General features: G+C 42.0%; 1 protein-coding gene across 1 annotated transcript in view; it reads left to right on the forward strand.

Moving 5' to 3' along the window:
* The window catches only part of GABRA5 (gamma-aminobutyric acid type A receptor subunit alpha5), a 54831-nt gene that overhangs the window by 20303 nt on the left and 17795 nt on the right, over positions 1-16733 (forward strand). Inside the window, exon 5 of the mRNA XM_057368089.1 lies at positions 6332-6414. Within this exon, the coding sequence (XP_057224072.1) occupies positions 6332-6414 (83 nt within the window). The remainder of the gene's footprint in view (positions 1-6331; positions 6415-16733) is intronic.

Genomic DNA, 16733 nt, shown 5'->3' on the forward strand with positions numbered 1-16733 from the left:
CCGCCATCAAGCCCACTGGAGCGGGATATAGTCTGCCTAAAGGCTGGATCCATTTAAGTATTTTTTGGCATGATGGGGAGATAGGTCGAGGTAGGTTTAAGACGAGTTTCAAGCAAATATTTTGCCTTTTATTAAGGAAGGGCAGTTGGGCTCACCTGAGCCCCACAGCAGGTACTCGTTGCCAGCATAGGTGGGGTCAAAGCACAGCATTCAAATGCTCCTTTTAAACAGGGGTAAGGGTAGTGCATAGAAATAAAGAGCTGAGAAGATGGAGCTGGTTTGGGGRTTAGGGCAAATAAGCAGAAAAGCTTTGTATCTCTCTGGCCATGGTGCCTCAGCATCAGCTAAAGTTTCTCTGTGTCCCCTTCATCAGTAATTCTTAATATTCAACATTTATCTTCTCCCAAAAGCCACTGGTGACTGCGTTTCTGCTCCCCTCTCCGTCTCGAGCTCTCTGTTTTAATTTGTTTTCATATTAAAGTTAGTGGCTGATAAGAAAAAGCAAGTTTTGCAGCTGTCTGTGGGCTCCCTGGGCAGGTGACTGCCCTCACCTCCTGCCTGGCTGTAGATAACACGTCAGAATGTGTTTTCTGTGCTTTCAGGGTAAGAGAAAAGCTCAGTCCCCCCACTCTTTCCCCACAAGTAGATGCAGATGTTCCTTGCATTGAGGAGATCACAGGAACAGCTGGGGGGTCCTGTGGGGTCTTGCAGGGCAGGGTGCCTTCTGTCTCGGGGACTTCTGCTGAGGGTTTCTCACCTCACCTTGAAGCACACTTACTGCAAAAGTCTGCCTCCCTACTAACTGAATTTCCTTACCACATCCTTAACACCTCCTTCTTTTCCTTCTTGCTAAAAGGAACAATCTCTTGAAAGCATTGTCATGCTTAATTCCCCAGTGGAAATGGTTGAAGGTGACTTTCCTGAAGTGAACAAGTCTTGCTGCTTGAATTGTGCTTTTCTTAGATGGATATTCGCTTATGTGTCTTGAAACAGAACGTCAGTAATCACTTTATGTTCTTAAAGTAAAGGCTACACATAATGAAGCTTTGATAAAGCTTTCATGTACAATTAAAGGTGATAGATAAAATTGTAGACCTAMATTTTTTTTCAGATAGCTAAGATACACAATAGCATTTTGTTGGTTAACACTTGGATAGCAGTGTTAGTATTTGGTGCATTATGAAAACAAWTTTTTTTCTTTAATAAATTGGCAACTGTGATCAGGGTTTGTTACATTTTTTGGGTGAATAATGGCCTCATTGATGTCAGGAAGAATTTTACCATTATCTTCAATAAAATCAGAGTTTCATCCTCCCATTGCAAGGGACCTCTAACAGCCGCTTATAATCTTGTCATAGACTCTGTTTGAGTGAAACTAATCCCACAGGGCTTTTATCAAGACAGAATGATGGTGGAGGAGGGAAGCTTTTAAATGCTTCTGTTGGAAAGAACTGACTTCTGAGCAATGTGTGTGCTGTGACAGAAAAATCCTGGTTTGGGGACTCTCTCTAGCTCAGATAACTGTGCTGCACTGGGCATAGTGAGATCATTCTGGAGTCACCATATTTTAAGGATTAGGCAAAGACTGTTTCATGTATGCATGCCCAGGCCTTCTTTTTTTTCTTCTAGGTAAATACAAACCAGGAGCAATTTTGTTGTAATCACAGAAAATGCTGTGCGAAAAGACCCACAAAAATCATCAACTCCAATTCCCTGCATGGGACTATCCTCAAGAATCACACCCTGTGCCTGAGAGCATTCTCCAAACACTTCTTKAGCTTTGTCAGGCTTGGYGCTGTGACCACYTCCSTGGGCAGCCTGTTCCAGTGTCCAGCCACCCTCTGGATGAAAAACCTTCCTCTAATGTCCAACCTAAACCTCCCCTGACACAACTTCACGCCATTCCCTGGRTCCTGTCACTGGTCACCACAGAGATCAGTGCCTGCCTCTCCTCTTCCCCTCACAGGGAAGTTGTAACATAAGTGAAGTCTCTCTCAGCTGTTCCTTATATGGCWTTCCCTCAAGGCCCTTTCACCATCTCCACAGCCTTCCTTTGGTTGCTCTCTAATAGTTCAATATCTTATATTTTGGCACTCAAAACTGCATACAATATTCAAGGTGAGGCCACCCCAGAGCAGAGCAGAGTGGGACAATCCCCTCCCTTGCCCGGCTGGTGATGCTGTGCCTGATGCTCCCCAAGGACAGGGTTGGTGCTCCTGGCTGCCAGGGCACTGCTGACTCCTGTTCAATTTGCCATCGACCAAGACTCCCATGTCCCTTTCTGTGTTGCTGCTTTCCAGCATCTCCTTCCCCAGTCTGTCTGTACATCCAGGTTGCCCCATTCCAGGTGCAGAATCCAGCACTTTCTCTTGTTGAACTTCATTCTGTGGKTGATTGCCCAGGCCCTCTAATTTGTCAAGGTTTCTCTGCAGGGCCTTCCTGCCTTCCAGGGAGGCAACAGCTGCTCCCAGTTTTGTGTCATTTGTGAACCTGCTTAGTATCCCTTCCAGTCCTGCATCCAAGTCATTTATGAAGATGTGTTAGAGCACAGGACCTAAGATAGAGCCCTGCTGAGCCCCACTAGTGACAGTCACCAGTTCTGATGTCACCCAATTTAATTTACTATAACCCTTTATTCCTGACCTGTGAGCCAGTTGCTCACCCTCGTCACGATGTGTTTATCCAGCTGTGTGCTGGACATTTTGTCCGGGAGGATTCTGCAAGAGACAGTAGCAAAAGCTTTATGGAAATCCAAATAGATTACATCAGCTATCTTCCCTTGATAACAAGATACCTTGTGATTAGAGAATATCAGGTTTGATAAGAACAAAGGCATGAAGCCTTGCTGGCTGTGACCAAGGACTGTGTAATAATGAGCTGTGTAAACTGGGGTATACAAAGGGACCCAAGCTTTATCACAGTGTTAAAGGCCAAAGTGTGCAAATGTCACTGCAGGTGATATTTRAAGGAGTACACCCATATATCAATTCCTTTGTGACTCCTGGGGCTATGATCTGAATATATAGTTTGTACTCTGCATCTCAGAGCAAATCTGTATGCAATGACCCATGCTGCCAGCCCCCAGAGTGTTGATGTCTGCTGTGCTGCTTTTATTTCTGTATGCAGTAAAAAATCCAGTCTCTTTGAACAGGAGTCAGTTGAGTGACTGTTTTGCAGGTCCTCACACAGTTATGAAAACCAGTTCCTGTTGGACACAGGGCACCTACAGAAATTCAGGGTGGTGACATTTGTGCTGTGTATCAAAACCCAGAGTCAGGTTTTGAAAACCCAGGTTTTCTTACAAGTTTTCCGTCAAGGTTTTTGTCACATTGCCATTACAAGACACTTCAAAAGCCTCAGGTAATGCACACTTTTGTAAGAGGTTTCTGGGAGAGTGTTCACTGAGCACTTCAAAATCACCTAAGAGGCTCAACTCAATAGTTCTTAATAGCATATAAGGAATAGGTAGAGCTAGTTAATTTGTTCAAGATGGCCAGACTAGGAGTGGTCCTAAGAAAGAGGCATGAGAAAAGGAAAGAAGTATACAGATATCATTGACAGAGAGCAAAAGGAACTTTTTAATCCAAAGAATTTGTGTTAATGGAAGGAAAGGCTGWCCCCAAGCACATTAACAGCTCCTGAACTTGGTTCTCCCTACTCCCAGGCTAGACCCAGAAGACTGCTGCAGGTATCACCCTTTTAAGGGATATTCTGCCTTTTGCTGGACGAGGAATTCAGAGGGGACGAGGAATTCAGAGGAGTAGCCCTGGCACCACAAGAGTCTTTGCGGCTTCTGAGTCAGGTAGTGGCAGCCAGATGCCTTCCAGCCTTATCTGCTGCCCTTTTATTTAAGACAGGCAARAATAGTTTCTGGAAGGACTTAATTAAATTCCACGAGGTCACAGTCTCTGTGCAACTCATCTTCACTTCTCTTTCCCATTTATAGTTGATGAATGTCTACAACCTTCCTCATTACACACAAGGGTTATTTCCAGAGATGCAGGCAGCTGGATACAATTCATAGGACAGCGAGATGAAACAGGTCTTATGCATAATTCTGCACTGAATATTCCTTCACTTCCTAATTCTACACCTGCTGTCTTTGTAAGATGGATATAGGTATCCCCTCCTTCGATGTTTGCAGATAACAAGTGTATACATTAAAATGTTGTCAAGCTGCAGCTTTGAAATGACATGCTTAAACTGTTGGTAGACAAAGAGACAGGAGATGGACTGCAGCAAAACCCACCAGCTTTCTTACAGGCTCTTGAAGCAAGGTTTCTGAATTTGTTAAGAAAATTAAATTTTTAGTGCTTAGCATGAAAAATATAATGATGCATTGAAGGGATGACAGCCTTACTTTCAAGTTCCCATTAGAGTGATTTTTGTGAAAAAATGGAAGTTCTAGGCAGGATGCTACTAGAACCAGCTTGTTAAATTCACCCACACACCACTCTTGGTAACTTTGGCTTTGCTGGCTTTGGTGTCCAAGGGCAGTCTCCACTGCAGACCACACCATATCTGAGTGATCGTAAAATGTTTTTACAAAAATAAAGCTCACGAACAGTTTAGCTTAAGTGCAGGTTTATCAGCTCTCGCAGTTTATTTTCTGTATTGTAGCCTTYTGTCTGTTCTCACCAAATGGTGCATTATCTCTGTTCTGAACTGGATTTCTTTTTCTTTTGCTTTTTATGGCATATTATCTTTACATTTTCTACTACTGTGTGCTGTTTTCCTTTTTCCCTTCCAGTTTCCCAGCTCATTCTCAGAAAATGATCTCTAGTCAGTGGTACTGTCACATTTTTTCTGTGCTTATTTTGCCATTTCCAGCCATTGGTACAGCTCCAGAATTTCTGTGTGTTAGCAGAGTGGAGCTGTTTCCCCCAGTTTATTATCTGTGTAGCTGTAGTGCCCTGGCAAGKCATCGCTGTGTTTTATTGAACTGGACTGGCTGAACACTGTGCCATCTGTACACAGACAGATTATTGCCCCTTACAATCCCTTTGGATAGAMGTTCTTATGGCACTCTGGGGCATTGATAGGAAGTGATGACTATATATAGCTGGCATGTATGGCTCCGTGTTGCTTTTGTGATAGGAAAGTGTACTTTTGCATTCTGGTAGTAGGGTCTTGTGGATTTCTGGGCAGATTTTCATTCCCCAGGCAACAGTTTGGTTAGGAACCAGGCTGCCCTCCAGCAGAGCCCTGTGCCACCCCAGCACCAGGCAGTATATAGGTTTGGATGTCTATAAAGGTTTGGATGTCTCTGGTTTGTTGCCTCTGAGGTGGAATAACAGCATAAAATGAGAAAGCCATAAGGATATTCATAATGTAAAATGAGATTTTCATCCCCACTATACTGAGCAAATTATCTGTATTATGCAAATATCAAAATGGCATAAASAAAACAGATTCTCCTTGTGCTAGAAGCAAGTTTTGGCTCTCTTGAGATATTTGAGGTATTTGATGCATTTGATATCAATATAACTGATGCTGCACTGCTCAGAAATTTACCTCATGCTTTCCTTAGTGTTCAGCTTGATCTGTCAATCATGCAGAACATCCACGGGACATATCTATATTTGCCTAAGGGTTTTTCCCTCCCTACCCCTATGTCCAGGCTAGATGAAGTATTTCCACATAGTGGCTGGGGAGTCCAGGATAGATTTTCTTCCATAGGCAGTGTGCTGRGGAAGATGACCCTGTTGTTTTTCCTGACAGGATGCCCAGATAATTCACAATGTGTTGAACTGAAAGGGACTACCCCAATAGCATGTGATTTCCACAGAAGCTAACTATAGTGCTATATAAACTGATGCATATATATCCTTGATTATATCTAACTTTATATATAGCTATAATTAGTTATATACTTTATTTTATAAATATTTATATTATGGATTTAAATAGTTATATCTACAWATAAAGTCAGTGATTCTTTATGTCTGTAGCAGTGCTATACCCCAGAGTCAAATTTGCAGTCCAGTTGTATGTACAGAGAGCAGATAAGTGTAAGGTATATGGCAGAAGCTTCATCACAGGAGTTTCTTTACGTACTACTAATAAGAAAGAATGATCTTATTTGGACAGCTTACATAAATAAAATCATTTCATGTGTCTCAGGGTTACTAGGTAAGGCCTGGGGCACACACTCAGAGTGGTMTTCCTGGTTTATCTCACATTCAATTAACAAGGAGTTGTGGTTTAACAGCAGGAGCGAGGAGCCTTCAGGAAAAGTGTACTTGGGTCAGCATTCATGTATTGCAGTGAGTGGGCCAAAGGGAAGGCACAGGGAAAAAAAATAACGTGTTTTCTTTTTACTCCCCCACAGATTGACCATCTCTGCTGAATGCCCCATGCAGCTTGAAGATTTCCCCATGGATGCACATGCTTGCCCATTAAAATTTGGAAGCTGTAAGTTTCTGGAATAAGAACTAGAAAAATACCCTCGTACACATCTTTCACCCTCTCCCCCAGCCCTCCCCTYTTAACATGGTTCTTTAGCATCCCCATTCTGCCCCTCTTGCTGCTACCTTGCTGCTCCTTTTCCATGACTATGCTCTATCTGGGCCTGCTGCTTTTCAACTCATGCCTGCACACTCCATGATGAATGGTGAGTTGGTGGGTGATATGTCACMTATCCACATAAAGTGTAACAGCCACTGTTAGATAGAGTTCTAGATGCAGACAGCCAAATTGATAACTTGGTTTTACATTGGTAGTAAAACAGAGCTTTCACTGGGCTGATCAGATTGATGTGCAATTATTATGGTATTTACATGAATCAGACTGCAGTGCAGTATCTGCATCACATATATTAAAAGAGATCTAGAATATTAAAAGAGGAAATATCTTTCCATTTGGCTTTAATAAATCCAGTCCTGTATCCTGTTACAGGATGTTTCATACACATGTATTTGTATATATGCAGACATTATTTTAAACTGTATGCCGAACGATGATTTTTCCTCAATTCCAAGCCTCTAATCCACCACACTGCTGCCTTGCCAGAAGCTTACTTTAAAAATAACCCCAGGGAATCAGATGGTTATATTTAAGAACAAAGCTCTTAATTAAAGTACAAATGAGGCTACTACAATAGACTTTTCTTTTTTTTTAATTTTGGTAATCAAATCAGAGTTTCCAGGTGCAATCATTGTCTCTGAAGATGTTTGATAATTACCAGGCRAGGCATTTTGCTAGCCCCTGGAGCCACCTAACTTCAGCATTTTGCAATGTTTTTCAGCCGTATCAATTTAGAGTCACTAATCCTAGCAAGATTAAGCTTTGCTTTTATCGTCTGTATCTGCCCTGATTTAATACTGACTATACATTGTCTTCCAGTGATCATACTAAGAAGTAAAATCACTGTTTACAGTAACTATTACCATATTACCAAACTTAAGATCAACTGATTTCCCTTCCCTCTTCCAATTCAGATAGACTCTGTTTCTTCTGAGTAGCCACCAGTATTTTACAAGGTCACTGCAAGTTCAAGTGTGCTCATTCAGCACCATTAATTTACAGCAAAGCCTGTAAATCTGAAGGTCCGTACAGCCTTACACTCAACTTAAAAAAAACGTGTATGCAAATCGCCCATTTAATTCCAAACTTAAAAATGGAAAAACATCTTCAGGAAACTGTAATTGTTTATATACAGGGTTTCAAAAAGCCACTGGAAAGAATTAATAAGAAAAATAAATTATCCTTCCTGGTATTTCATATCCTTTGCTGTTTCAATGGATGAAGTTATGTCTGTTGGTCTCTAGTGTAGACTACAGAACTGGGATGTTGCTTAGTTTTATGAAATCTTGCAAAATATGGAAGATAATACTAAAAGATACATATTTAAACACAGTGGCAGATATCTGAAGCTCAACCTTAAAGTTAAATGGATGTTCCCGTGGATCAGTAGATCAGGTGCAGTAAGGTACAGGTTCTAACTCTCCACATGGTAAGACAAAAAAAGAAAAAAACCCACAATGAAACGTGAGCGCATGAGATACATTACAAGATAAGCTACAAATGCTTAGAAGGAGTGCCCAGTAATCTGTCTGAATGTAATTATACATTCTGCTTGTGCCAAATGTGTTGCATATTAATCTCCTCTTAGCACACAGGTAATTATAATCTGTGTCAAAACCAGCACAAAGGAGTTACATTTTAAGCCTGTAAGGGGTGAATACAGTTTTAGTTTATGCTCCTTGCCATGCTCAGGATCCTAGAATACATGTAGAAAGTATTTCAAGTCACCTTTAAGTTCTTTCACAGTCTGTAGACTTGGAACCATTTGGTCTGTGCTAGCCACACCAGTGGCCTCTGCAGTAAATAAATATACAGGGACATGCTATAGACAGTCTTCCAGCCTTGGGAATATCTGTTTTACTGATCTGACAGCTCAGTAGTAATTCATTGGAATTTAATACATATGTTTATACAAGCAGCAGCCAGTAACTCAGGGTTTATTGAACTAGTCCTGGCATATTTTAGAAGAGGACAGTATTTATTCCCTGTTTACAGCAGTATGGGTTTGCATTGAGTCATCTCCAGATTTGCAGCAAGACAAAGCCTACAGGGGCATATGATACATAAGCACATACCATTTCTGCTTTAGCTTTCCTCACGTTCTTTCCCTAAAGGGTTTCTTTTTAATGGTTTCTTTCTAAAAAGGTTCTTGAAAAGCCTCAAGGAACAGCATCAAAGTAAATGTTAAACACATTATCAGTGGAGCTGGGAGGGGGGAGAAGAAACTGGTGCTAACCAGTCTGAGGATGAAGAGAGCAGGGCAGTGAAATGAARGAGCTGGCACTCGGCGGATCAGCAGCAGAAAGGATGCTGAGAAGTGATCAGTGTTGCAGCAAAGGCAGGGGCAGGTTATTAATTTTCTGGCTGCATGAGCGTACACTGTGTCTGCTATAATTCAGCAAGCATAAGGCAAAAAAGTACCTGATGTTTCCTTCATTATTAAAGAGAAGGAAAATTAATCTTGCTCTCAGAAATAAAGGTAAATGTTGAATTCTTACATCCCACATGAATGGTTTCTTGCAACATTAGAATTGTGGGAGATTTTACAGGCCTAGGCAACATTACATGTAGCAACAGAATATTTTCTAGAAATAATTAAAAGCTAGGTTAAATACACAAAATGTGATATAAAGTTACCTGTGCATGCCACCTGCCAAGTAGCTCAAATGCCCACTACCGAAGCAGTATTTTTTAACAGTTTATGACACATTGTGAAAAGGACAGAAGTTCAGGGACAACTTCTAATGAACTTAACAGATCAGGTTCAGTTCCCTTCTCTTAAGTATAGCTCCCCACTGCTCCAAGATGGCAAGATCAGGTGGCTCTTCTCCAGGAGGTACATGTATACTGGTACCACTATTCACTCAGCTGCAAAAAAAATCCCGTTCCAACAGGATTGCATCCCTGCTAGGGGTCAGGACACCTGTAGAAATTACCCTGCAGAAGTCTCGTTCACAGGGAGTTGGGGATGGTGCCTGAGCACAGGCTTKGGGGTCCCTGCAGCAGGCTCTGCTCCCTTTGAATCCAGGGTGTTCGATGGGGATGGCTGTGACAGTCTATTTGTTACCTCATGACAGCATGGGAAGGGTGCTGTTGTCTTCCATGGCCAAATTTAAAACGCCTTTCCATTGCAATTCTAGTGCTGACCTGTACTCTAAATAACTGCTGGTCAAACAGGATGTGATGAAAATGCCTGATGCCAGAAGCAGTTTCACTAGGAGCATCTTAACCTAAGAAATTTGATCTTACTCACAGGCTATTTCTGGTATGGGGAAGAGGAATTAGATAAAATAGCAAGGACATTAAAGCTTCCTAGCTTTAATGTTTCACTTCTTCCACTGTAAGTCCSTAAGAATACTTTAAGAGTATAATTTAGTACATTTTCCAAACGCCCAKGTGTCACCAGGTGGGTAAGCATCATTATCTCTAGGGCAGCTGAAACAGAGAAGTTAATTGACTTTCCGTAAGGTCACGCAGCAAATCAATGTCAGAAAAAGGATTAGACTCAACTTCTTTGGTTGGAGAGGCAGATGTCTAATCCACTGGACCATGAAGGCCTCTGCCCAGGCAACTGACTTAACTCCTAAATCTCATTTTACTCATGTGTTAATTATATCGGCGTTACCTAGCTCACGGGGTTGCCCTGAAGATGAATTAGTTAATTGCTGTTAASTGGCACTTTGACAATGTCAAATACTGTGAGGTGGAGTCTATTTATGACAACTGTCTCTTGAAGACACAGTGCCTGAGTACAAGGAGTTATCAGATCTTGTATTGTGGAATGGATAAATACATGAAGCAGCTGACTAGTCAGTCAGCAGCAAAAAAAAAAACCACCCCACCCTATTTTTAGAGTAAGGAGAAAGTTTAATGAATATTCTGAAAATAATGAGATCCCCAAGCTCATGAGCAGAGGAAAAACAGGTCTTGTGTTTATTCCTGATGAATATTAAGTTGGCCATGAGGATGGCGAAGGTTGATCACTGTTGATCAACAAGGGAGCTTACCTGCTGTTGGTAAGGAAACAAGTTGTTGTGTCTGGAGATAGTAGCTAACATAGTTTATGTACATCTTCCTTTTTAACACCTCAAACTAAGAAGTCACAGCATGACTTCTGATAAAGGAAAGTGCACAGACTATTACTGTAGCAGGAGATATACTGAAATTATTTTCCTCTAATAAGCATGGTGAAGTCAGAGTAATGAAGAGACTGTAACTTCACCAGTATCACAGGATTTTATTGCAACTCTGAACATTTAGGCACTCACTGTTCACAAACTAGCTATTCACTCGTAGCCACTGAAAAATTTCTCAAAAAAAAAGTATTTTTGGAAAATTTCTCTGATATTTCCTTATAATGCAGGGAAGGGACTGARGTGAAGGCACCTACAGGGTTTTTCTTGATTTTGTTCTTTTTCCCAYAAGCACCTGCAGCTGCTGCAGGAAAACTGCAAATCTGGAGGGAGAACTTCAAAAGAGTATCCTTCTAAATAGACTTTAATTCTTAATTCTTAAAATGTGATAAAGAATGTATTCAGCCACTCAAAACCTGTGTGTAAAAGTGTTGTATAAGAGTATAATTAAATTAGTAATAAATAAAGACAAATGTTAATTTTAAGAGACTTTGAAAAGTGGAAATGGCTCTTAGGAAGCTTTTCCAAGGTTGCTCTCAGGATAGCTGGAACTGCAGTCTCATATGTAGAGGCAGAGCTTTTCTGTTACTGGTCCCTATAGCTGGACAGGCTCCTTGAGTCTGTTCCTGGGAGCAGCACAGGTGTTGACTCTGCTGGGCTGTGTTAGTACCTTCCTTACAAAAGGACACGTGGAGAGAGCTGGGGAGGTCCTCTGTGAAATGCTGAGCAGCCAAGTTCAAGACTAAGTGGTGATTTTGCAATTTAAGGCATAACTCAGCCAATACAGAATGGATAGGTTTGGTGGTGTTCTGCTCACTAAGGTAGTACCTTCTGTTACATTTTTGTAAGGTTTATCACTGCTTCCTTAGACACSCCATTGCAATGGGTGTTGAATGACTAAAATAAGATGAAGTTAGGTGAATACTAAAACTAAATATTTCTAAGACATTTGATGTATACTTATTATCTCTCTTCTCTACACTACCACCATCTGCAAACCATCTATTTAGTCTGCATATTTTCCCTCTAATTTTTAACTGTTTAGAAGCTAGATCTCCAGACACAATGAAAGAGGTGCTTGTGGCAGCATCAAAAAGGCCATCTGGACAACTGTGTAGTTTTACCTATGTATAGCTAGCTATTAAAGCACAGGCATGCAGCCTGAAATAATTTTCTGTACAGCCCTTAGAATGAATGGAGGAGGTGGAGACCACCTAATGCTGTTTCTGTTATTTACTTCTCTTTTCCTTGGAATCATGGATAGATGACTTGTCATGGGACTGTGTTCTTTAAAAATTAAATCTTTTAGTGCAGAATGAGAACAGGATTTGGCCCACATCAAAAATCTTGTATTGACAGCAAAGCTCTAGGGAATGGACAGGATAGATCTGTGACAATTTCAGATAGAAAAATATGGCCCAGTTAGTTCTGTGGAGTCCCTCTATGACCACTGAAAGGAAACAAGTACTTCTGCAGTGAGGTTCATTAGAATTATTTTTGATAGCTGCCTAAGGATGAGATGAATCATATTTTAGAAGTTCTTATTTTTCTGCAGTGCTACCTCAGATGTAGGGAAGTGTRCTTTACCCTAATCATTTTTCTCTGCATTGCTAGCTGAGAAATACAAAACCATACTCTTTTCAGAAGAAACAGTCACTGCTGTAGATTAGTTTGATGTTACATTATATAGGTGGTGAKATTTTAGATCTCTCCTAGTGACTATTTGAGTTATTTCTGCTGAAGTTCCATTTTTCAAAYGGTATCAATGAAACAGTAGGGCTGTTCAACATAGAGACATCTTGACCATTTCTGCAAGCATCTTGTATGAGCTGTGCTGTTTCTTGTGCACTGAGTGCATGGGTTATATTGTCAGGCACTCAAGCCTTCTCACAGGTGTTGCATCATAGCCTGTAGTCATTCAGGTATGTATGGAYAGCCCTGTAGCTTCCTTAGTCCAGCATTTGGGGCAGTTAGTGCTGCCAGAACCTTCCTCCTTGCACTGAGTCCCACAGTCAGGGTGGAGCAATGCAGCCCAGAACAYCCAAAGGGCAGGAAATTCATCAAGAATGGTGTGTAAGAGAAAATGYTGTAATATTCAAGTATTCTAATGATCTAAGAACATTTCTTAACAGGAATCTACTTAGAAATTAAAACACAGGGTTCTGGGCCGGGACCATGTGGTGGGTTTCTGCAGCAGCTGTTACAGGATCCCAGTCTGCATCAGAACTTGCAAATGAGTATGACCATAACTTATCACTTTGTCATAGAAGTACACCTTTTAGTTTGACAAAAGGGAACAAGGCTCCCTAAAAATGATCAGATGAGTTAGTTTTTCTTCACCCATTGTATAGTGATACACATCTAGGACTTCTAGAAAAACTGGAGAAGTTGCTAGTATTTCTTTCAAGGACTTGTAGTCGCTGTCAGTATTTAACTTTTCAAAGACTTTGTCATATATACGTGGTTACTGTATGTCTGAACTGAGATAATTTTTAAAATATATTAAAACAGCAGCCCAGGCCCCTGGCTGTGTGATGGCCTTCCTGCACAYCAGGGCCCAGCTCTGGGTCAGTCACCACCTACTTGTCACCCTCTGCTTAGAAGCCAGCCACTGCTTAGAAGTCCCTCTGAGGTKCATAACAGAGTGAAAAGGGGAGGGCAGAAGGAACAAAAGCTGTTATCTTCCCCATCTGTCTTGCAGCCAGCACTGAGCCTGGGCTGCAGACTCTGCTGACATGCAGCAGCCGAGGGCTGGCTCCCTACCAGCCCAGAGCAGGCTCCATGCAGGCAGGACCATCCTTAATGAAGGACTTTTTGTTGGATGGGTAAGGAGTGCTTCCTGGGGGTGCCAGCAGCAGCTTTTGTAGCAGCTGAGAGCCCCTCGAGCAGCYGGCACTGAAAGCCTGTGCTCTGCCTGCCCCAGGAGCAGCCTCCTCATCATGAGGTGGCTCACATAGTCAGGCTTTTGGGGTAGAAAAGCTTGACTGGTGGTGGTTTTGAGCTCAAGGAAACAAAAATTCAGGCAGGGGTGGGAGCTGGTGTGGAGATACTCAGCAGTGGGGTTTATATCTCACATGAAARCAGTCTAGACAGGATGGTGGTAGAGCCACGTGGAGATCCAGGGTGCTTTGCTGAAGGTACAAACACCAGCACACATTTCCCGCTCTGGAGATTACAGCCCAAATTTAAAGGCTGTACAACTGCCTGATTACAGGGAACCATTTTGAGTTGTCAGCAACAGAAAACAACATGCAGAGACTGCGTTTTATTCACTTAAGCTTTCAAACGGCCTTTGGGTGCAAACCTGCAAAGACATTGCCAGTCTCAAAATGCCCCAAAATGCCATGCCAGGCTTAGGGTTGCCAGCCATGGATCATGGGTCTGTGCCACTGGCAAATGGGATATTATTTGTAAATTGAACTAATGGGGAGATGCTGCTCCACTGCTTTACAAGTCAGGTTTTTAATGTCTCTTATTTTCTAAGGTGGCTGTTTCCATGGCTTGTAAGCATTTCATAAACATTTCTGGAATCATTCTCATGATCCCTGTGTGAGGTTGGTAGGTCTCTGCTGCATTTTGCAGGTGGGGATAAAGGAAGCAAAGAGCAATTACAGTCTCTTCTGAGCAAAGATAGAGTGGTTCATTACTTGCTTTTATTGCCTCTGTCGTTATGGGTCCCTAGGTTCAATTAGAGCCTCCCAGTGCTACTGCAGTACATTAATGACAAAATTACTTGCCTAGGGTTGTTGGGAAAGGAAAAAAGCTGCAACACACTGCTCAAACTTGGATTTCAGTTTCTAGTCTGGCAGCTTCTTTATGACACCTCACTCTCCAGTGGGCTAGGAAGTCCTCCGCCTAAATTGCTGGATCCCACATTAGCCTCCTCTCCTACACAGAGAGCCAAGCTAGTCCAAGCTGTGATCCAGTGCTGCTGCAGTCCCAGCCCAGCAAGCTTCTTCAAAGGAAACAGTTGTTTTGTGCTGTGCCCCGTGAAGAAATGAGAAGAGGACTGACAAGAAGGAAAACGTGATAAACCTTCTGTTTTTTCCCCCCTTCCCCATCATTGCCACCGAAAGTCTGCTCACGGCCAGCCTGTYCTAGCAGCCAACCATTTTGCTGAAAACATCCTAGAGATAATCATGTCAGCAAAGCTGGGATTCCTCCCTCCTAAATTTATATTTTTGTAGGGTAAATATATACAGCTGAGCTGATTGCTGTCACCATCTTAGGGGAGAGAAGTAGATATTTTTAGGCTCAGGTTAATCTCCTCCTAAAATAGGTCAGCTGATRGCTATAAATAAGGAGATGTTTTATTTGTGCACAGAGAAAATGAGCCCATGAGCACCTTTGGATCTGGGTCTCTGTGACTGGGAGGGGACAGTTCCCAAAGAGAGGATGTGTGCCTGAGCACTCCAGCAGAGAGCAGGTGGAATGGCAGTGCCTCTGGGCAGCATCAGCTCGCCTCAGAGAGGCCCTTGTATCCATCACTGAGGTTGGCCACTTTGAACTGATGGCCTGGGGAGATTTTATCCCCTTCTCTGAAATACAGGGCTGCACTGTGCCACATGACAGAGGTCTATAATCCATCTTCTGAGTTTTTGATGACTGCACCTTTGGTGTAGGGAATAAGTCCTTGTGACTGCAATTTCAAGGCAGTATTAAAGTGTTTGAATAAYAGTATTTCAGCCTGCTTTCTCTACATACCTATTGATGATACATTAACACAGTGTTATTAATGTAGCAGTAATTCTGAGATTTGTAAATGTCTTCATTAAGGGATAAGATTCAGAAACAGAGGTATATATTTAGCTCTGCCAAGTAGTTCCAGTCACACTCATCTGGTTCCAGGCCATACAAGTTTATAAGTGCTGTGAATGGGGAGCTCAGCAGAAGCACTAACTATGATGGTTGAGTTCCTGGTGCCACTTTAGTGGGTGAGAAGAATGTCTGTAGATTACAATGAGGTCACAGTTTGATTCTATAACATTTTATGTGGCCAAAAAKACCATGTTTGTGAAGGCATTCTCCACTAGAAGATCAACTGGAATAATTYCTAAAATTCCCTCTGCATTTCTCAAAAAAAAACCCTCCAGTGGCACTTCTGGAGAGCTGGTCATGTTAACTTTGCTTATATTAAGTGGCAACTTGAAAAATGAGGGTACTCATAAAATCAAGATTGCTTAGAGAGTAAAGGTACTATGCAAAGTGAGTATGGTATCAGTGACACTTTGGAGGATTCTTTTGTTTGCCTTGCAAAAGGTAAATTAAATGTCTTRACGTGATCCTCATGACCATGCTGTTTTTCCTAATGAAGCAGTTAATATAAGTGCCTGATATTGTGATTGTAAATTCAAAGTTCATTAATGTTAGTRCAACACTCAAATTRGCCAACTGGTTTGGAATTACCCCGTGCCTGGCCTAGAAAGACCAATGTAAGGTCAGAAATGTTCCTAGGATAGTGAGCATTTAAAATATCATCCCAACACATCCTATTGTTMTGTTGCTCTGGTCCTCTTACAGTGGGTATTTATGCCAGGCATTAAAGGGAAAAAGAAACAGCATCAGAGGCTGGAACACCAGATTTTGACACATTCCATATGAAAAGCAGTTGTGTAGCCACCATTAGATGTGATGTAAAATCAATTCTCAGATTAGTTCTAGACAGAGAAAGCTGCCACTAAACCTGAAAATAAACAAAGAGCTTGTGTTGCAACTACTGACTGCAGTGAGAGGAAGCAGGAAGAGGCAAAAGAAGGAAGGCATAACTTGCTCCCCAACRTCAGCTCTCAGATGAGAGCAGGAACTCTGGCAGGATGACCTGGTGCTGCTGGTACTTTGGCCATGTAACAGCCCCACAGCACACCCTGCTGAGACACCCCTTTCGGTCAGCTTGTGGCAGGCATCCCACAACACGAGTGGCAGAGTTTAATTGTCCACACCTACTCATGTATTTGCTGTTTGGCATGCTCCAGGTTGCACCATGGAAGAACATTTTTATTGCTGGCTTTTTCCCTCCTTTTCTGAGTGGAGCCTTGAGAACCTGCTATCCCAAGACACACAGTTTAGTTCAGTGTG

Source organism: Malurus melanocephalus, unplaced genomic scaffold (genome assembly GCF_030028575.1).
Source record: "Malurus melanocephalus ecotype Western Australia unplaced genomic scaffold, MMel_1.1 scaffold_88, whole genome shotgun sequence".
NCBI classification, from domain to species: Eukaryota; Metazoa; Chordata; class Aves; order Passeriformes; family Maluridae; genus Malurus; species Malurus melanocephalus.